Source organism: Salmo salar, chromosome ssa13 (genome assembly GCF_905237065.1).
Source record: "Salmo salar chromosome ssa13, Ssal_v3.1, whole genome shotgun sequence".
NCBI classification, from domain to species: domain Eukaryota; kingdom Metazoa; phylum Chordata; class Actinopteri; order Salmoniformes; family Salmonidae; genus Salmo; species Salmo salar.
In genome coordinates, this window is record NC_059454.1 from 100,124,802 (window position 1) to 100,147,955 (window position 23,154).

The 23,154-nt window shown below is 43.0% G+C and overlaps 1 protein-coding gene across 1 annotated transcript in view; it reads left to right on the forward strand.

Moving 5' to 3' along the window:
- The window catches only part of LOC106568399 (integrin alpha-2), a 60,326-nt gene that overhangs the window by 6,725 nt on the left and 30,447 nt on the right, over positions 1–23,154 (forward strand). The window contains exons 2-17 of the mRNA XM_045692521.1: positions 499–622; positions 8,222–8,331; positions 8,692–8,783; positions 12,748–12,862; positions 13,049–13,176; positions 13,468–13,616; positions 14,007–14,157; positions 14,375–14,540; positions 14,752–14,825; positions 14,933–15,071; positions 15,336–15,481; positions 18,257–18,400; positions 20,089–20,292; positions 20,435–20,565; positions 21,172–21,335; positions 21,578–21,726. Coding sequence (XP_045548477.1) covers positions 499–622; positions 8,222–8,331; positions 8,692–8,783; positions 12,748–12,862; positions 13,049–13,176; positions 13,468–13,616; positions 14,007–14,157; positions 14,375–14,540; positions 14,752–14,825; positions 14,933–15,071; positions 15,336–15,481; positions 18,257–18,400; positions 20,089–20,292; positions 20,435–20,565; positions 21,172–21,335; positions 21,578–21,726 — 2,186 coding nt within the window. The remainder of the gene's footprint in view (positions 1–498; positions 623–8,221; positions 8,332–8,691; positions 8,784–12,747; positions 12,863–13,048; positions 13,177–13,467; positions 13,617–14,006; positions 14,158–14,374; positions 14,541–14,751; positions 14,826–14,932; positions 15,072–15,335; positions 15,482–18,256; positions 18,401–20,088; positions 20,293–20,434; positions 20,566–21,171; positions 21,336–21,577; positions 21,727–23,154) is intronic.

The window sequence follows — 23,154 nt, forward strand, 5'->3', positions numbered from 1 at the left end:
GGTTGTCTAAACATGAAGTTGATTATTATTATCTTTGTCATTATATTCACACCTGAAGTTAACAGGGTGGAAGAATACTATCTTCATGTCTCACTGTGAATGCGTAAAAGCTGTTATGTCTTGATGGATGTGTTTGTATGTGTCTGCCATTCGATCCCTCTGACACCTTACTGTAATAAGACCTGACTTTGCATAGTACTATACAGTATGCGTTGTTGTTGTTGTCGTTGTTATTTGTGTACTACTGCAGGACCCTGGGAACAAGGACACACACACACACACACACACACAGTCACCCACACACTTACGCAGCCCCACACACACACACAAACACACATAAAAGCTGAGCACTTCATATCTCATATCACAGGTGATGAAAGTGTGTAGGCTTAAGTTATTCAATTTATCTTACTGATTTACCCAACCCTGAACTCTGGCTGTCTGCAGCATGTAATGTGGAGGAGAGTCTGTTATTTAAGATGGTCTCTCTCTCTGCAGGTTGGAGCATCCCCGGGTCCTTATCCTTTAATGTGGGAACTGCTGGAGCCAAGGTATTTTCTGGACCTGCTGTAGAGGAGTTTGGATACACTGTGCAACAGTTCAGGAATCACCAGGGCAAATGGTGAGGATACTGAGTCATGTATTGTGTACGCCGCAATGCAGAAGTAATGTGTGCTAGAAAGCACTTGGTTCTGTTATTTCACAGACATAACTTAAAGGTAGCTAAATCATGGTAGGAATAGAATAATGATAATGGTACACTGCCCTAAACTTTGCTGATGTTGTGCTGTGTCCCGTCACTCTCACACCCCAGGAGAACCCCTACTGAGAACATCCGTTTTCTCTGTTGTTCCTGTTCTTACCACCAGGTCACATGACACTCAGCAAAGTTGACAACGGGGCTGGATGCAGACACTTCAAACACAGTAGTGACACACACACACACACACACACACACACACACACACACACACACACACACACACACACACACACACACACACACACACACACACACACACACACACACACACACACACACACACACACAGATACACACACACACACACAGATACACACGCAGATACACACACAGATACACACACACAAACCCTTGACAAACCACCACACATACATTCTACAGTTGTCTGCTGATCAGCGCAGGCATCACAGTTAAACCAAACCACCACCATACATTATACAGTTGTCTGCTGATCAGCGCAGGCATCACAGTTAGACTCTTCGGTTCACGTCTTTGCTCACACACACACTTCCTGTGGTCTGTAATGCCGTCAGTCTGCATCCGGGAGGCTAAAGAGGAGCCATTTCCTTTTGAATATGTCTCTGCTTCCTTTCATACCCATCATAAATAAACATGGAGACTAAGGCTTAACCTATTAACTCTCTCTGTGTGGATGGAAACATCGGTAACAAAGGAAACTAAGGCTTAACCTATGTCATATTAACTCTCTCTGTGTGGATGGAAACATCGGTAACAAAGGAAACTAAGGCTTAACCTATGTCATATTAACTCTCTCTGTGTGGATGGAAACATCGGTAACAAAGGAAAGGGGTCTGAAGATGTTTCTCTGTCTGCACTCTCCACTAGACAAACATTTCATCAGAGATGTTAAGTGGGAAATGAACCAACAGAACAAATAATGATAATGAGTTGTATAATTGCCCCAAGGACTAACAGGGCCTTGCAAAAGCATTCAGACCCCTTGGATTTCTTAATATTTTATTGTATTCCAAAGTGGGATTAAAATGTATTTAATTGTATTTTGTTTTTTTACAATCTACACAAAATACTCTGTAATGTCAAAGTGTAATAAAAATGTATAAAATATATAAATTAAATAACAAAAATACAGTCATTGCTTAAGTGTTCAGCTCCCTAAGTCAAGACATTAGAAACACCTTTTGCATTGATTACAGCTGTGAGTCTTCTTGGGTAAGTCTCTTAGAGCTTTACACTCCTGGATTGTGCAATATTTGCACATTATTCTTTTCAAAATTCTTGAAGCTCTGTCAAGATGTTGGGGATCATGGCTAGCCAGCAATTATCAAGCAGATGTAAGTATTGTCGATGTCAAGCATACCCACACCATGATGCAGCCAACACCATGCTTGAAAATGAAGAGAATCAGTTACTCAGTGTTGTGTTGGATTTGCCCCGAACATACGGCTTTGCATTTAGCCCAAAAAGTGTATTCCTTTGCTGTGTTTTTTTTTGCAGTAGTACTTTAGTTGCATACAAGATGCATGTTTTGGAGTATTTTTATTCAGTATATTTGTATTCTTTTCAATCTGTCATTTAGGACATTATTGTGGAGTCACTACAATGTTGTTGATCCATCCTCAGTTCTCTCCCGTCACAGACATTAAACTCTGTAGCTCTTTTAAAATGACCAATGACCTCATGGTAACATCACTGAGCAGTTTCCTTTCTGTCCTGCAGCTCAGTTCAGAAGGAGGACTGTATCTTCAATGTGTCTAGGTGGTTAATACATCATCCACAGCATAATTATTAACTTGACAATGTTTAAAGAGATATTCAATGTCTGATTTGTTATTGTTACCCATCTACCAATCACTGTCCTTCTTTATGAGGCTTTCGAAAAGCTCCCTGGTCTTTGTAGTTGAATCTGTGCTTGAAATTCACTACTTGACTGAGTGACCTTACAGATGTTGTATGTATGGTGGACAGAGGAAGGGGTAGTCATAAGAAAATCATATAAATGCCTATTATTTCACACAGACTGAGTCCATGTAACTTATTATGTGATTTGTTAATCCGAATTTTACTCCTGAACTAATTTAGGCTTGCCTAAACAAAGAGGATGAATACTTTTTATAACAACTTTACACTGATTATACAAAACAATAACAACACCTGCTCTTTCCATGACACAGACTGACCAGGTGAATCCAGGTGAAAGCTATGATCACTTACTGATGTCACCTGTTAAATCTACTTCAAACAGTATAGATGCAGGGGAGGAGACAGGTTAATTAAAGAAGGATTTTTCAGCCTTATCACAATTGACACACGGATTGCCTTTGAACGGGGTATGGTAGTAGGTGCCAGGCGCACCGGTTTGTGTCAAGAACTGTACCGCTGCTGGGTTTGTCATGCTCAACAGTTTACCGTGTGTATCAAGAATGGTCCACCACCCAAAGGACATCCAGCCAACTTGACACTGTGGGACTGTGGGAGTCAACATGGGCCAGATTTTTCTTCCACTTTGACATTACAGTATTTTATGTAGATTGTTGACAAAAAATATAATTCAATCAAATTTAATCCCTCTTTGTAATACAATAAAATATGAAGAAATCCAAGGGGTTTCAATACTTTTACAAGGTCCTGTAAGTGGATGTTTTTTTATATGGTTTTGACTAACCTCTTCCCCGGGCTAATTCAACAGGTTTTGACTAGCCTCTTCCCCGGGCTAATTCAACAGGTTTTGACTAGCCTCTTCCCCGGGCTAATTCAACAGGTTTTGACTAGCCTCTTCCCCGGGCTAATTCAACAGGTTTTGACTAGCCTCTTCCCCGGGCTAATTCAACAGGTTTTGACTAGCCTCTTCCACGGGCTAATTCAACAGGTTTTGACTAACCTCGTCCCAGGGCTAATTCATCAGGTTTTGACTAATCTCTTCCCTGGGCTAATTCAACAGGTTTTGACTAACCTCGTCCCAGGGCTAATTCATCAGGTTTTGACTAACCTCTTCCCTGGGCTAATTCAACAGGTTTTGACTAACCTCTTCCCTGGGCTAATTCATCAGGTTTTGACTAACCTCTTCCCTGGGCTAATTCATCAGGTTTTGACTAACCTCGTCCCTGGGCTAATTCAACAGGTTTTGACTAACCTCGTCCCCGGGCTAATTCAACAGGTTTTGACTAACCTCGCCCCAGGGCTAATTCAACAGGTTTTGACTAACCTCAACCCAGGGCTAATTCATCAGGTTTTGACTAACCTCGTCCCCATGGGCTAATATATCAGGTTTTGACTAACCTCTTCCCCGGGCTAATTCATCAGGTTTTGACTAACCTCGCCCCAGGGCTAATTCAACAGGTTTTGACTAACCTCGTCCCCATGGGCTAATTCAACAGGTTTTGACTAGCCTCTTCCCCGGGCTAATTCAACAGGTTTTGACTAACCTCCTCCCAGGGCTAATTCATCAGGTTTTGACTAACCTCGTCCCGTGGGCTAATTCAACAGGTTTTGACTAACCTCTTCCCTGGGCTAATTCAACAGGTTTTGACTAACCTCTTCCCTGGGCTAATTCAACAGGTTTTGACTAACCTCTTCCCTGGGCTAATTCAACAGGTTTTGACTAGCCTCTTCCCCGGGCTAATTCAACAGGTTTTGACTAACCTCTTCCCTGGGCTAATTCAACAGGTTTTGACTAACCTCTTCCCCGGGCTAATTCAACAGGTTTTGACAAACCTCCTCCCAGGGCTAATTCAACAGGTTTTGACTAACCTCGTCCCAGGGCTAATTCAACAGGTTTTGACTAACCTCCTCCCAGGGCTAATTCATCAGGTTTTGACTAACCTCCTCCCAGGGCTAATTCAACAGGTTTTGACTAACCTCCTCCCAGGGCTAATTCAACAGGTTTTGAATAATCTCGTCCCCGTGGGCTAATTCAACAGGTTTTGACTAACCTCGTCCCAGGGCTAATTCAACAGGTTTTGACTAACCTCGTCCCCGTGGGCTAATTCAACAGGTTTTGACTAACCTCGTCCCAGGGCTAATTCAACAGGTTTTGACTAACCTCTTCCCTGGGCTAATTCATCAGGTTTTGACTAACCTCGTCCCCGTGGGCTAATTCAACAGGTTTTGATTAACCTCTTCCCTGGGCTAATTCAACAGGTTTTGACTAACCTCGTCCCCGGACTAATTCAACAGGTTTTGACTAACCTCGTCCCAGGGCTAATTCAACAGGTTTTGACTAACCTCGTCCCCGGGCTAATTCAACAGGTTTTGACTAACCTCGTCCCAGGGCTAATTCATCAGGTTTTGACTAACCTCGTCCCAGGGCTAATTCAACAGGTTTTGACTAACCTTGTCCCCGTGGGCTAATATATCAGGTTTTGACTAACCTCGTCCCTGGGCTAATTCAACAGGTTTTGACTAACCTCTTCCCAGGGCTAATTCAACAGGTTTTGACTAACCTCGTCCCTGGGCTATTTCATCAGGTTTTGACTAACCTCTTCCCTGGGCTAATTCAACAGATTTTAACTAACCTCTTCCCAGGGCTAATTCAACAGGTTTTGACTAACCTCGTCCCAGGGCTAATTCATCAGGTTTTGACTAACCTCGTCCCAGGGCTAATTCATCAGGTTTTGACTAACCTCGTCCCAGGGCTAATTCATCAGGTTTTGACTAACCTCGTCCCAGGGCTAATTCATCAGGTTTTGACTAACCTCGTCCCAGGGCTAATTCATCAGGTTTTGACTAACCTCGTCCCAGGGCTAATTCATCAGGTTTTGACTAACCTCGTCCCAGGGCTAATTCAACAGGTTTTGACTAACCTCGTCCCCGGGCTAATTCATCAGGTTTTGACTAACCTCGTCCCCGGGCTAATTCATCAGGTTTTGACTAACCTCTTTCCTGGGCTAATTCATCAGGTTTTGACTAACCTCGTCCCAGGGCTAATTCAACAGGTTTTGACTAACCTCTTCCCTGGGCTAATTCATCAGGTTTTGACTAACCTCGTCCCAGGGCTAATTCAACAGGTTTTGACTAACCTCGTCCCCGGGCTAATTCAACAGGTTTTGACTAACCTCTTCCCAGGGCTAATTCAACAGGTTTTGACTAACCTCTTCCCTGGGCTAATTCAACAGGTTTTGACTAACCTCGTCCCAGGGCTAATTCATCAGGTTTTGACTAACCTCGTCCCAGGGCTAATTCAACAGGTTTTGACTAACCTCTTCCCAGGGCTAATTCAACAGGTTTTGACTAACCTCGTCCCAGGGCTAATTCAACAGGTTTTGACTAACCTCGTCCCAGGGCTAATTCATCAGGTTTTGACTAACCTCGTCCCAGGGCTAATTCATCAGGTTTTGACTAACCTCTTCCCTGGGCTAATTCAACAGGTTTTGACTAACCTCGTCCCAGGGCTAATTCAACAGGTTTTGACTAACCTCGTCCCAGGGCTAATTCAACAGGTTTTGACTAACCTCTTCCCAGGGCTAATTCATCAGGTTTTGACTAACCTCGTCCCAGGGCTAATTCATCAGGTTTTGACTAACCTTGTCCCCGTGGGCTAATATATCAGGTTTTGACTAACCTCTTCCCTGGGCTAATTCAACAGATAGAGAGTCAACTGGTGGATGACACTGGGTTTATTACAAAATAACAGTAGAGATTTATTGTTTATTCATTTGTAATCTTGACAAATACCCCACTTGAAATTAGGAGGGTAAAAAATAAAAACAATGAGTCAATATAGGGAAAACCCAGAGTCCCTGTGAACCCCAAAGAATAGATGTGCTTTGTTGTATTGAAAGCCTGAATGTATGACATCACAGAGAAATCCGGGGTCATAGTACACTCCCTTTGTCTAATTGGCTGCTTCCTGTCTCAGAGTGTAGGTTTTGGCTCCAACACAAAGTCAGGGGGCGTTTATCACTCTCTGAATCACACTGCTTGCTGAATCACTATACCTATGAAGTACAATTAAATAAGGGGAGTTTTGGAATATTCCAGGAAACAACATTGAACACAAATACCAAGAATTGTATACTTAATGGTAACAGTTCATCTAACACCAGCAATGAGAAGCACAAGACAATAGTGTGTATTCTGTAGCCAGTGGAAGGCATGTTTCTCTTCTTTGTGACACCAGGCTGGCAAAGAACTTTGCCCACTGTCCATCCGGTCCTGCATCCAGCTGATGCCATGGACTTTCATTCAGTCTTTACTAGGTTTAATATCACACCAACATATAGATTTGTTTGCAATAGAACATCATACAGGTATTCCCAGAACTCCAGATGTACTCCCATGAATGGCCAATCAAAACACAGCAAGACTTCACTGACACACTGTCACACCCCAATGACCGTAATTTCAGTATGTCTGTGCCCACTCTTTCTCAGTCTGAGTGGTGCTGTTGTGTTGTTATACTGTACCTCACAGGATGCTGTAGTGAGTCCATCTGTGTGTCAACAGTTTAGGAACGCTAGGTGGTCTGTCTGTCCACACTGTGTAGTCTAGCAAGGTGGGGCTTTCCTCCATGATGTGTCATGTGTAATGGATTGGGCTCTGCTTTCTGTGTGTGTGTGTGTGTGTGTGTGTGTGTGTGTGTGTGTGTGTGTGTGTGTGTGTGTGTGTGTGTGTGTGTGTGTGTGTGTGTGTGTGTGTATGTATATAAGCTAATCAAGAAAGGTTAATATGTGTGGCTGGTTTCTGTGTGGGGGTGTTAGACATCACATTGTGTAATGTAGTGGGCATGTGTGTCCTGACTGGCTGACTCACATGGTGGTAATGCTGTGTAATCACCATGGTTACCCAGCTCCTGATCCACCAGCAGCAGACAACGGGACTGTCACTGATTATTGCTCTCTCCTTCTCATGCAACAGAAGGAGACTGAAAACATCCCCTTAAAAATGTAGGATCTTCATTTCAGCCAGTTTGTTACAGCAGGAAAAGAATCCTGCAGCAACAGGAAATGTGAATTTTTATGTGGATTATATAATGGACATTTTTTTTATAGGGATTGATACAGTTTTCGTAAGGGGAAATCAAGTCTGACATTTTAAAGTGTAAATTACAAACTTTAGAAGCCTTTTTAAACCTCGAACACACTACAAGTTTGCATTTCCTGCTGTGCAGGAACATTTTCTGCAACAAAAGAGTGATCAAATTAAGACCCTACATGACCCTACACTTTGCCCCTCAGGGTTATGGTGCTTATTATACCTTCCACCCTAAGATGAACTGTTAGTGATGATGTTGGTAGAGTATGTGTTTACCTTCCACACCTGTAGAAAAGGACAAACTCTGCTTACCGATCATGTTACTCTAATTGTCTTGTTGTGAATGTATGGTACTGTATCCAAATATTTCCTGACAATGCTATTACATTAGTTGCCATTAATGAAGTAATTTAGATCTTCACACCATTGTAAGTAATTATTTGTAATGTGTGTGTGTGTGCGTGTGTGTGTGCGTGTGCGTGCGCGTGCGTGTGTGTTTCCCCCCAGGTTGCTGGTTGGTTCTCCCTGGAGTGGATACAACCAGGACAGGAAAGGAGACGTCTACAAGTGTGAGATCAGAGGGGCCAGTTCAGGATGTCAGAGACTCAACCTGCAGAGTAAGACAGCTCCAGCTATTTTCTATAAACAACTCTTATTCTTTTAGCAATCCTTGTGTGACTCATGTAGTGTTATCTTGTGTTTTACCATAGCATTCTTTTAAATCTCTTTGAATCCTGTCAAATCTGTCTGTAAACCAGAATGATGGCCACAGTAGTTAGGATGGGATTTTGTTCAGAGTTGAGAGTTCGCATTGAACTCACTGTGCTCATTTTGTGTTTTAATAAATGTTAGTAAACCTCTGTAATTACACCATGAGAATGTATTCAATAACACTTTACATTAAAGTGTTTTTGTTATTACAGAGTAATTATTCCTGTAAGTGCAGTGTACTAATTGTTCTTCCTCTCCTGTTACAGACTCAGTCAGCATATCAGCAGTGAGTAATGTCAATGTCAACATGAGCCTGGGGCTGACCCTAACCCGTACAGCTACAGAAGATACATTTATGGTAAGCAGATTTTACATCACTACTTCTGTACAGCTGTAGAACTACCCTAACCCTAGCTACCCTACCCTAGATACCCTAATCCTGGATACCCTAGATACCCTAACTACCCTAGCTACCCTAACCCTAGATACCCTAGCTACCCTAACCATAGATACCCTAGCTACCCTAACCCTAGATACCCTAGCTACCCTAACCCTACATACCCTAGATACCCTAGCTACCCTAACCCTAGATACCCTAGCTACCCTAACCCTAGATACCCTAGCTACCCTAACCCTAACCACCCTACCCTAACCCTAGCTACCCTAGCTACCCTAGCTACCCTAGCTACCCTAGCTACCCTAACCCTAGATACCCAAGCTACCCTAACCCTAGCTACCCTAACCCTAGCTTCCCTAACCCTAGATACCCTAGCTACCCTAACCCTAGATACCCTAGCTACCCTAACCCTAGCTACCCTAACGTTAGCTACCCTAACCCTAGATACCCTAGCTACCCTAACCCTAACCCTAGCTACCCTAACCCTAGCTACCCTAACCCTAGATACCCAAGCTACCCTAACCCTAGCTACCCTAACCCTAGCTTCCCTAACCCTAGATACCCTAGCTACCCTAACCCTAGATACCCTAGCTACCCTAACCCTAGCTACCCTAACGTTAGCTACCCTAACCCTAGATACCCTAGCTACCCTAACCCTAACCCTAGCTACCCTAACCCTAGATACCCTAACACTAGATACCATAGATACCCTAACCCTAGATACCCTAACACTAGATACCATAGATACCCTAACCCTAGATACCCTAACGCTAACCATAGCTACCATAACCCAGAGCTACCATAACCCTAGCTACCATAACCCTAGATACCCTATCTACCCTAACCCTAACCATAGCTACCATAACCCATAGCTACCATAACCCTAGATACCCTAGCTACACTAGCTACCCTAACCCTAGCTACCATAACCCTAGATACCCTAGCTACACTAGCTACCCTAACCCTAGCTACACTAGCTACCCTAACCCTAGATACCCTAACCCTAGATACCCTAACGCTAACCATAGCTACCATAACCCATAGCTACCATAACCCTAGCTACCATAACCCTAGATACCCTATCTACCCTAACCCTAACCATAGCTACCATAACCCATAGCTACCATAACCCTAGATACCCTAGCTACACTAGCTACCCTAACCCTAGCTACCCTAACCCTAGATACCCTAAACCTAGCTACCCTAACCCTAGATACCCTAACCCTAGCTACACTAACCCTAGATACCCTAACCCTAACCATAGCTACCCTAACCCTAACCATAGCTACCCTAACCCTAGATAGCCTAAACCTAGATACCCTAAACCTAGCTACCCTAACCCTAGATACCCTAAACCTAGCTACCCTAACCCTAGATACCCTAACCCTAACCCTACCTACCCTAACCCTAGATACCCTAGCTACCCTCCTCCTAGCTACCCTAACATTAGCTACCCTAACCCTAGATACCCTAGCCTCTTACATCTAGACGTTCCGCTAGCGGAACACCTGCTCCAATATCCAATGACAGGCGTGGCGCGAATTACAAATTCCTCAAAAATCCCAAAACTTCCATTTTTCAAACATATGACTATTTTACACCATTTTAAAGACAAGACTCTCCTTTATCTAACCACACTGTCCGATTTCAAAAAGGCTTTACAGCGAAAGCAAAACATTAGATTATGTCAGCAGAGTACCCAGCCAGAAATAATCAGACACCCATTTTTCAAGCTAGCATATGTCACAAAAAACAAAACCACAGCTAAATGCAGCACTAACCTTTGATGACCTTCATCAGATGACACGCCTAGGACATTATGTTATACAATACATGCATGTTTTGTTCAATCAAGTTCATATTTATATCAAAAAACAGCTTTTTACATTAGCATGTGACGTTCAGAACTAGCATTCCCACCGAACACTTCCGGTGAATTTACTAAATTACTCACGATAAACGTTCACAAAAACATAACAATTATTTTAAGAATTATAGATACAGAACTCCTTTATGCACTCGCTATGTCCGATTTTAAAATAGCTTTTCGGTGAAAGCACATTTTGCAATATTCTGAGTAGATAGCACACCATCACAGGCTAGCTATTTTGACACCCACCAAGTTTGACCCTCACCAAACTCCGATTTACTATTAGAAAAGTTTGATTACCTTTCCTGTTCTTCGTCAGAATGCACTCCCAGGACTTCTACTTCAATAACAAATGTTGGTTTGGTTCAAAATAATCCATAGTTATATCCAAATAGCGGCGTTTTGTTTGTGCGTTCAAGACACTATCCAAGTGTGACGAAGGGTTACGCGCCCGACGCGTTTCGTGACAAAAAAATTCTAAATATTCCATTACCGTACTTCGAAGCATGTCAACCTCTGTTTTAAAATACATTTTTATGCTATTTTTCTCGAAAAAAAGCGATAATATTCCAACCGGGAGTCGTTGTTTTCGTTCAAAGACGAAAGAATAAAAACATGGGGTCGCCTCGTGCACGCGCCTCCAGTCTCTGTTCTCTGATCGACCACTATCAAAATGCACTAATGTTTTTCAGCCAGGGCCTGCAAAGCCACCATTCAGCTTTTTGCCGCCTTCTGAGAGCCTATGGGAGCCGTAGGAAGTGTCACGTAACAGCAGAGATCCCCTGTTTTGGTTAGAGATGATCAAGAAGGCCAAGAAATGGTCAGACAGGGTACTTCCTGTACAGAATCTTCTCAGGTTTTGGTCTGCCAAATGAGTTCTGTTATACTCACAGACACCATTCAAACAGTTTTAGAAACTTTGGAGTGTTTTCTATCCAAAGCTAATAATTATATGCATATTCTAGTTTCTGGGCAGGAGTAATAATCAGATTAAATTGGGTACGTTTTTTATCCGGCCGTGAAAATACTGCCCCCTATCCATAACAGGCTAGCTACCCTAACCCTAGCTACCCTAACCCTAGATACCCTAACCCTAGATACCCTAGATACCCTAGATACCCTAACCCTAACCATAGCTACCATAACCCATAGCTACCATAACCCTAGATACCCTAGCTACACTAGCTACCCTAACCCTAGCTACCCTAACCCTAGATACCCTAGCTACACTAGCTACCCTAACCCTAGCTACCCTAACCCTAGATACCCTAGCTACACTAGCTACCCTAACCCTAGCTACACTAGTTACCCTAACCCTAGCTACCCTAACCCTAGATACCCTAGCTACACTAGCTACCCTAACCCTAGCTACCCTAACCCTAGATACCCTAACCCTAGATACCCTATCTACCCTAACCCTAACCATAGCTACCATAACCCATAGCTACCATAACCCTAGATACCCTAGCTACACTAGCTACCCTAACCCTAGCTACCCTAACCCTAGATACCCTAGCTACACTAGCTACCCTAACCCTAGCTACACTAGTTACCCTAACCCTAGCTACCCTAACCCTAGATACCCTAGCTACACCAGCTACCCTAACCCTAGCTACCCTAACCCCAGATACCCTAGCTACACTAGCTACCCTAACCCTAGCTACACTAGCTACCATAACCCATAGCTACCATAACCCTAGATACCCTAGCTACACTACCTACCCTAACCCTAGCTACCATAACCCTAGATACCCTAGATACCCTAGCTACCCTAATCCTAACTACCCTACCCTAACCCTAGATACCCTAGATACCCTAGCTACCCTAATCCTAACTACCCTACCCTAACCCTAGATACCCAAGATACCCAAGCTACCCTAACCCTAGCCCGCACGGTCACAAGGGAAATGTATTCATGGTAAGCAGATTTAACCTATACCTGATTGTACAGTTGGAAAGCTCCTAGAAGATCAGTTTGGGATTGGCTGATAGCCTAAAGGTTGTTTTGGATATTTTACCGTCTGTCGAATGCGTCGTCTTGTCTTTTCCTGGTAGACATGTGGACCTCTGTGGGCTCAGAAATGTGGCAGTCAGTATTACTACCCAGGGATCTGTGCAGAAGTCAGCCCTCTCTTCAATCCCCTGTCTTCATTCTCACCTGCCCTTCAGAGTAAGAGTCCACAATCATTTTTACATGTGTATCCTTAGAATAAGAATTCTCTATTGTTTTCACCTTTGATTAAAAGTATAAATTAAGTCCTACTGTATATCATATTTAACGCCCCTTTGTAATTGGAGTAATACATGGCTACCATACAGTACTGTCATTAACTCAATTCTTCTCTTGTCTTTCCAGCTTGTGGGGGTCCCATGGATATTGCTATTGTCTTGGATGGCTCTAACAGTATATATCCCTGGCCACCAGTTGTGGCTTTCCTCAAGAAACTTTTGGAGAACTTGGATATTGGACCTGACAATACTCAGGTAAGTGGGATCACAGTTATCAGTGTACTGTACATGAATTGCCACGACTGCCATTTATTTATAGGAATTGTCAAAAGCCGGATGCAATAGACAATGCAGCTTTTAAAGGCAATGTTCCTGCGTTCTAGGAGATCTCATTCACGATAAACCATGCATATTTCGTGTCAGTTTGAAGTTGCCTTTAAAAGCCGCATTGCCGACAACCCACTGTTGGCTTGAATCCTGGCCCAAGTAAATTTCATGCATTTGTCCCTATCAGTTTGTTTGTTGACTTTATGTTTTTGCTTTCAGGTAAGTATTATACAGTACGCGGTTGATCCGACTTTTGAATTCCATCTGGACTCCCACAAAACCAAAGACTCAATCATTGCGGCCGCAGCGAAAATACCCCAGAAGTCAGGCCTGGAGACGAACACCTTCCGGGCCATTGAATTTGCCAGGTGCGTCTCAGTGAGCAACACTTTCCCTGCCAGTCATTTCCTCTAGTTTTCTGGTAGTCAATGGGTCCTTAGGGGACTGTGACCTCATGTATTCTAAATTAACATATCCTGAGTCTGTTGACTCAACATATTTATAAAAAAGACTTGAACAAAAGGATTAGAATCTCTATTTCCAAACTGAAAACCCCCCAAAGAGGGGGTTAGAATGGAACACTTGAATAGAATAGAAAGGAATACAACACTTGGAAGAATGGAATTCAATGGAATCCAGCACAAAAAAAACGTGTTCAGAACAAGCGTTTTAGAAGCTATTTCTTTACATGCTTATTGCTATTGACTTGGTTTTGAGATGGATATTGCTGTTTGACACCTATTGAGTGTGCATCTCAGACAGCAGGCGTTCCTGCCTACAAACGGTGCCCGACCTGGAGCCAGCAAGGTGATGGTGGTGGTGACGGATGGAGAGTCTCACGACAAGGACCTCAAAGACGACGTCATCGGGAAGTGTGAGCAGGAGAAGATCACCCGGTTTGGTATTGCTGTAAGTTAATATCACACTCATTTAGCTTGACCTTTATATATCTAGGTTTGTCTCTCTTTAGCAAAAGGCACATGGGTATACGTATATACAGTGTTGAGTGTGAGGTATTAACATTTACTGTTTGATCCCTTTATAACATGACATTTTTATGTTTTATTAATTGTCCCTTTCATTCTAATATAAATCTCTTTAAATGCATTATTTATTATGTTTCTAGGTCCTCGGGTATTACATAAGGAATGACATCGACACTAAAAACCTGATTGCTGAGATCAAGTCCATCGCCAGCACCCCGACAGACAGGTACTTCTTTAATGTGTCAGCTGAGGAAGCTCTGCTTGAGATCGCTGGAACTCTGGGAGACAGAATCTTCAATATAGAGGGTACACTACCGTTTTCTAAAGTCATTTATTCTGAATTTTTTATAGAGGTCAAATTTGTATCCATAATGAAAAAATATCGACCTATATACATTCCAACAATATGAATGGACCTTGAAGACATGTTACCTTTTAAGAAGGTAGCAGTCTTACTCTGTACAGGACAGTAAACATAGCCACTAATCTTTTCATTGTGTGTTGTCTTGAGAGACAGGTACTGGGAAAGGGGGTGATTTTCAGATGGAGATGTCCCAAGTGGGCTTCAGTGCCCACCAAACCAAGAAGCAGGTATGTACGGGCTAAGGATACTATCACACAAACCTCCACATGTATTTCCAACCTGTCAGCCACTATTCAGCATGTTTAAACAGGCCATTCTCTCCCACTTGTTCTAGAACATGATGATGCTGGGTGCAGTGGGGGCCTATGGCTGGAGTGGTACTGTGGTTCACTACACTCCTCAGAAATCAGACATCTTCCCCAAGACGGCCTTCGAGAACATTCTAGAGGACAGAAACCACAGTTCACTATTAGGTATGTGAGTTTGATATGTTTTACAAGTCAATATTTGCTCCTTTATCTTCATTTTAAGCGGTGCTATTTTATTGTTGGTTTATCATACAACACCAAGCCATTCTTACGCCTCTTGCTTTTCCAACAATTTCTAACTTAATTTGAATGTTTATTGGAGCTCAAACTAAATATATCTTGATTTACAGTGTGACTGGCAGTAAGACTACTAGCACTGGACATTGTTACAGATCAGTCCATAATGTTCTGCTTGGCTGTTCGGTTCAGGCTACTCTGTGACGACGCTGAATGATGGCAGCATGGAGTACTACGTGGCTGGCGCTCCTCGGTCCAACCACACTGGACAGGTCATAGTGTACATCATCAACAGCAAGGGACAACCCACCGTCATAGACTCCCAGAGAGGAGATCAGGTATGAGGGTTGGACTGGCTGACAGAGAAGAGCATGTACCTTTTTTTCTGGTGGCTTTCTATTATCTCTGTTCTCTCTATTATCTCTGTGTGATCTATCATATCTGACTTGTTAATGTTGTTATCCTTTGTTTCTGCTCACTGGCTCTAAAGATACTGTGTGTTCCATGTGCTTTATATTCTGTAGATAGGCTCTAAAGATACTGTGTGTTCCATGTGCTTTATATTCTGTAGATAGGCTCTAAAGATACTGTGTGTTCCATGTGCTTTATATTCTGTAGATAGGCTCTGAGGATACTGTGTGTTCCATGTGCTTTATATTCTGTAGATAGGCTCTAAAGATACTGTGTGTTCCATGTGCTTTATATTCTGTAGATAGGCTCTAAAGATACTGTGTGTTCCATGTGCTTTATATTCTGTAGATAGGCTCTGAAGATACTGTGTTCCATGTGCTTTATATTCTGTAGATAGGCTCTGAAGATACTGTGTTCCATGTGCTTTATATTCTGTAGATAGGCTCTGAAGATACTGTGTTCCATGTGCTTTATATTCTGTAGATAGGCTCTGAAGATACTGTGTGTTCCATGTGCTTTATATTCTGTAGATAGGCTCTGAAGATACTGTGTTCCATGTGCTTTATATTCTGTAGATAGGCTCTGAAGATACTGTGTTCCATGTGCTTTATATTCTGTAGATAGGCTCTGAGGATACTGTGTGTTCCATGTGCTTTATATTCTGTAGATAGGCTCTAAAGATACTGTGTGTTCCATGTGCTTTATATTCTGTAGATAGGCTCTAAAGATACTGTGTGTTCCATGTGCTTTATATTCTGTAGATAGGCTCTGAAGATACTGTGTTCCATGTGCTTTATATTCTGTAGATAGGCTCTGAAGATACTGTGTTCCATGTGCTTTATATTCTGTAGATAGGCTCTGAAGATACTGTGTTCCATGTGCTTTATATTCTGTAGATAGGCTCTGAAGATACTGTGTGTTCCATGTGCTTTATATTCTGTAGATAGGCTCTGAAGATACTGTGTTCCATGTGCTTTATATTCTGTAGATAGGCTCTGAAGATATTGTGTTCCATGTGCTTTATATTCTGTAGATAGGCTCTGAGGATACTGTGTTCCATGTGCTTTATATTCTGTAGATAGGCTCTGAAGATACTGTGTTCCATGTGCTTTATATTCTGTAGATAGGCTCTGAGGATACTGTGTTCCATGTGCTTTATATTCTGTAGATAGGCTCTGAAGATACTGTGTGTTCCATGTGCTTTATATTCTGTAGATAGGCTCTGAAGATACTGTGTTCCATGTGCTTTATATTCTGTAGATAGGCTCTGAGGATACTGTGTTCCATGTGCTTTATATTCTGTAGATAGGCTCTGAAGATACTGTGTTCCATGTGCTTTATATTCTGTAGATAGGCTTTGAAGATACTGTGTTCCATGTGCTTTATATTCTGTAGATAGGCTCTGAGGATACTGTGTTCCATGTGCTTTATATTCTGTAGATAGGCTCTGAGGATACTGTGTTCCATGTGCTTTATATTCTGTAGATAGGCTCTGAAGATACTGTGTTCCATGTGCTTTATATTCTGTAGATAGGCTCTGAAGATACTGTGTTCCATGTGCTTTATATTCTGTAGATAGGCTTTGAAGATACTGTGTTCCATGTGCTTTATATTCTGTAGATAGGCTCTGAAGATACTGTGTTCCATGTGTTTTATATTCTGTAGATAGGCTCTGAGGATACTGTGTTCCATGTGCTTTATATTCTGTAGATAGGCTCTGAGGATACTGTGTTCCATGTGCTTTATATTCTGTAGATAGGCTCTGAAGATACTGTGTTCCATGTGCTTTATATTCTGTAGATAGGCTCTGAAGATACTGTGTTCCATGTGCTTTATATTCTGTAGATAGGCTCTGAGGATACTGTGTTCCATGTGCTTTATATTCTGTAGATAGGCTCTGAAGATACTGTGTTCCATGTGCTTTATATTCTGTAGATAGGCTTTGAAGATACTGTGTTCCATGTGCTTTATATTCTGTAGATAGGCTCTGAGGATACTGTGTTCCATGTGCTTTATATTCTGTAGATAGGCTCTGAGGATACTGTGTTCCATGTGCTTTATATTCTGTAGATAGGCTCTGAAGATACTGTGTTCCATGTGCTTTATATTCTGTAGATAGGCTCTGAAGATACTGTGTTCCATGTGCTTTATATTCTGTAGATAGGCTTTGAAGATACTGTGTTCCATGTGCTTTATATTCTGTAGATAGGCTCTGAAGATACTGTGTTCCATGTGCTTTATATTCTGTAGATAGGCTCTGAGGATACTGTGTTCCATGTGCTTTATATTCTGTAGATAGGCTCTGAGGATACTGTGTTCCATGTGCTTTATATTCTGTAGATAGGCTCTGAAGATACTGTGTTCCATGTGCTTTATATTCTGTAGATAGGCTCTGAAGATACTGTGTTCCATGTGCTTTATATTCTGTAGATAGGCTCTGAGGATACTGTGTTCCATGTGCTTTATATTCTGTAGATAGCCTCTGAAGATACTGTGTTCCATGTGCTTTATATTCTGTAGATAGGCTCTGAAGATACTGTGTTCCATGTGCTTTATATTCTGTAGATAGGCTCTGAGCACACTGTGTGTTCCATGTGCTTTATATTCTGTAGATAGGCTCTGAAGATACTGTGTTCCATGTGCTTTATATTCTGTAGATAGGCTCTGAGGATACTGTGTTCCATGTGCTTTATATTCTGTAGATAGGCTCCTACTATGGCAGTGTACTCTGTCCTCTGGATGTGGATAAAGATGGCGTGTCTGATATACTGCTGGTTGGCGCTCCCATGTTCATGAATGAACAGAAGAAGGAGACTGGGAAGGTCTATCTCCTCTCTTTCACCAAGGTAAGCCACACATACTGCACTCTACTGCACTGTGCTGTACTCTACTGTACTGTACTGTGCTGTGCTGTACTGTACTCTACTGCACAGTGCTGTACTCTACTGTACTGTACTCTACTGTGCTGTACTCTACTATGCAGTATTGTACTGTACTCTACTGTACTGTAACCTACTGTAGTCTACTGTAGTCTACTCTACTGTACTGTAACCTACTGCAGTCTACTGTATTGTACTGTACTCTACAGTACTGTAACCTACTGAAGTCTACTGTACTGTACTCTACTGTACTGTAACCTACTGTAGTCTACTATACTGTACTCTACTGTACTGTAACCTACTGTAGTCTACTGTACTCTACTGTACTGTAACCTACTGTAGTCTACTGTACTGTACTCTACTGTACTGTAACTTACTGTAGTCTACTGTACTGTACTCTACTGTACTGTAACCTACTGTACTGTATTGTACTGTACTTTACTGTAACCTACTGTAACCTACTGTAGTCTACTGTACTGTACTGTAACCTACTGTAGTCTACTGTACTGTATTGTACTGTACTGTACTCTTCTGTACTCTACTGTACTGTAACCTACTGTAGTCCACTGTACTGTACTCTGAGATACTCTGAGATATCTACTGCAGCCCTCATCCTCCACATACCACACCCGTTCTGCCAGTCACATTCTGTTAAATGTCCCCAAAGCACACACATCCCTGGGTCACTCATCTTTTCAGTTCGCTGCAGCTAGCGACTGGAACGAGCTGCAACAAACACTCAAACTGGACAGTTTTATCTCAATCTCTTTATTCAAAGACTCAATCATGGACACTCTTACTGACAGTTGTGGCTGCTTTGCGTGACGTATTGTTGTCTCTACCTTCTTGCCCTTGTCTGTGCCCAACAATGTTTGTACCCTGTTTTGTGCTGCTACCATGTTGTGCTGCTGCCATGTTGTGTTGCTACCATGTTGTTGTCATGTTTTGTTGCTACCATGCTGTGTTGTCATGTGTTGCTGTCATGCCAAAAGGCCTTTTGGTAGGCAGTCAATGTAAATAAGAATTTGTTCTTAACTGACTTTCCCAGTTAAATAAAGGTTCAATCAATGTTCTTTTTTTTAATACTGTACTCTACTATACTGTAACCTACTGCAGTCTACTATATGTACTGTACTCTACTCTACTATACTGTACTCTACGGTACTGTAACCTACTGCAGAACACTGTGTCCTCAGTCTGTACTCTACTCTACTATACTGTACTCTACTATACTGTACTCTACTCTACTATACTGTACTCTACTCTACGGTACTGTAACCTACTGCAGAACACTGTGTCCTCAGTCTGTACTCTACTCTACTATACTGTACTCTACTCTACTATACTGTACTCTACTCTACTCTACTCTACTCTACTATACTGTACTCTACTCTACTATACTGTACTCTGCTCTACTGTACTGTAACCTACTCCCAAAGCTTTCTCATGACAATGCCCGGCACATCTTCCTAAAGCCTTTCATCTCTTTTTTGAGGGCAGACCCAATACTGTACATTTCATCTAATGGTTTCAATTTGGTCTACACACCACAACTTCTGAGCCCAGTGGTTCAGGACATTCTGAAAGAGATCATCCTAAGCACACTATGAATTATTCATAATTCAATATGAATTATTTTGCATTGGTGTTTCTAGGGCATCCTAAGTGACCAGGGGATCCTGAAGGGTCCGTCCCCGGCGGACAACGCTCGTTTTGGGATGTCCATCTCAGCGGTGCCTGACCTCAACATGGATGGTTACAGTGATGTAGTGGTGGGAGCCCCGCTGGAAGACAACAACAGGGGGGTCATTTATGTCTTCAACGGGGACAAGAAGAAACTGAGGACACAGTGTTCTCAGGTAGCGACAGGACTCAACACTGTCCTCTGAATACAGACCTGCCGATGATGCAGATGGTGCTCAGGCTGTTAGAATTCAGTAAACGTGAGCATTGGATGTGAGCTCCAGTTGTGAGATCCTGTTTTATCCTGCTTCATTTCAGAAAATCCTGGGCTCCCAGCTGGATCCTGCACTGAAGTATTTTGGGCGGTCCCTAGACGCCAACTCCGACCTAAACGATGACACCATCCCAGATGTATCAGTGGGGGCTTATGGGAAGGTGGTCCAGCTCTGGTGAGATTCACTAGTTTCTTCTCTTTTCTTTGTTTTAACCCTGTTCCACACCCCCTCTTCAGAGGTCAACTATATCATTTTGTTTCCCACAATTCCAACACGTCCCACTCAAGTTAAGTGTTTACTTGATATCAACAAATTGTCAGCTGTTCTTAGCAGCTGGCCAACTTATTTTGGGTGACAGTAACTCTAAACCAAACCAATGGAATTACAGTAGGTTGTGAGAGAAACATCCAATACTTGTCTCCTCAAGTTTTAGTTGACTGTGGGAGATGTGCTGTCTCATGGACAGCTTGGTCTTAACTGTGTAAACTAATTGAGTGTTGTTTTCTCGTCCCACTCCATATGAAGAGCAGAACAGCTAGCTGGAATACTATGCTGTCTATTCCCCGCTTGGTCTGACACTGCTGCTAACCACTTCTACATAGCTGCTGATGTCCATTATATCATTACTTAAAGAATGAATCAATCAGTCAGTCAACCAATTAACCAATCAATTAACCAATAGATGAATGAATCAAACAACCAATCTAAAGTTGACTCCTACAGTATGACTTAATGATTAGGATTATGACAAGAATACTCAGTAGACTGTTCCTCTCCCAGGTCTCGAGGTCTGGCCGTGGTGACAGTGAGGGCGACCTTTAACCCTGACAAGATCAACATCCTGAGTAAGACGTGCAGGGTCAGTGGGAGGCTGGTGTCCTGCTTCAATACCACTGTCTGTTTCAGCGCCACCTTCAGGCCCAAGATACCTGTAGGACCTGTGGGTAAGCCCTGCTTTCCTGTGTCAATCTCTCTCTCTCTCTTTCTCCTTCTCTTCCACTTCCTCTCTCTCCTCCTCTCTCTCTCTCACTCTCTCCTTCTCTTGCTCTCTCCCTCTCCCTTTCCCTCTCCACAGTCACTGTCATATCAGTGGTCATGTTTAGTATTACAGGGGCTTCTCACATCATAGCAATGATCTTATGGCCCTCTAATTGTATCTTGTTGCCTCTGTTACGTCTCACCTCAGCTCTCAGGTACAACCTGACCCTGGATGCTGATCTCCAGTCGTCTCGTGTCACCTCCAGAGGTCAGTTCAGTAACTCGGAGAGAGTCCTGCAGAGAGACATCAGGGTTTCCACCTGGGAGGTCTGTGACACCTATGAGGTCTTTGTTCAGGTAAAGATAGATAATATGAATTGGTTTGATGATGGTTTGCTGAATGAAGTGTGTCTGGTTTTCCTCCTTCATCAGGTCTTATTGAATTACTGTGTTCATTTTGAATGGAGGAAGCACCCTTTCAACAACACTTAAAGGGGCAATCTGCAGTTGAAACATTAACAAAGCATAACCACTCTCAAATTCATAGACAGGCCTATGGATGCAAGGACTGACCAATCCATGATATAAAAATTATATACTGCTCAAAAAAATAAAGGGAACACTTAAACAACACAATGTAACTCCAAGTCAATCACACTTTTGTGAAATCAAACTGTCCACTTAGGAAGCAACACTGATTGACAATACATTTCACATGCTGTTGTGCAAATGGAATAGACAACAGGTGGAAATTATAGGCAATAAGCAAGACACCCCCAATAAAGGAGTGGTTCAGCAGGTGGTGACCACAGACCACTTCTCAGTTCCTATGCTTCCTGGCTGATGTTTTGGTCACTTTTGAATGCTGGCGGTGCTTTCACTCTAGTGGTAGCATGAGACGGAGTCTACAACCCACACAAGTGGCTCAGGTAGTGCAGCTCATCCAGGATGGCACATCAATGCGAGCTGTGGCAAGAAGGTTTGCTGTGTCTGTCAGCGTAGTGTCCAGAGCATGGAGGCGCTACCAGGAGACAGGCGAGTACATCAGGAGACGTGGAGGAGGCCGTAGGAGGGCAACAACCTAGCAGCAGGACCGCTACCTCCGCCTTTGTGCAAGGATGAGCAGGAGGAGCACTGCCAGAGCCCTGCAAAATGACCTCCAGCAGGCCACAAATGTGCATGTGTCTGCTCAAACGGTCAGAAACAGACTCCATGAGGGTGGTATGAGGGCCGACGTCCACAGGTGGGGGTTGTGCTTACAGCCCAACACCGTGCAGGACATTTGGCATTTGCCAGAGAACACCAAGATTGGCAAATTCGCCACTGGCGCCCTGTGCTCTTGACAGATTAAAGCAGGTTCACACTGAGCACGTGACAGACATGACAGAGTCTGGAGACGCCGTGGAGAACGTTCTGCTGCCTGCAACATCCTCCAGCATGACCGGTTTGGCGGTGGGTCAGTCATGGTGTGGGGTGGCATTTCTTTGGGGGGCCGCACAGCCCTCCATGTGCTCGCCAGAGGTAGCCTGACTGCCATTAGGTACCGAGATGAGATCCTCAGACCCCTTGTGAGACCATATGCTGGTGCGGTTGGCCCTGGGTTCCTCCTAATGCAAGACAATGCTAGACATCATGTGGCTGGAGTGTGTCAGCAGTTCCTGCAAGAGGAAGGCATTGATGCTATGGACTGGCCCGCCCGTTCCCCAGACCTGAATCCAATTGAGCACATCTGGGACATCATGTCTCGCTCCATCCACCAACGCCACGTTGCACCACAGACTGTCC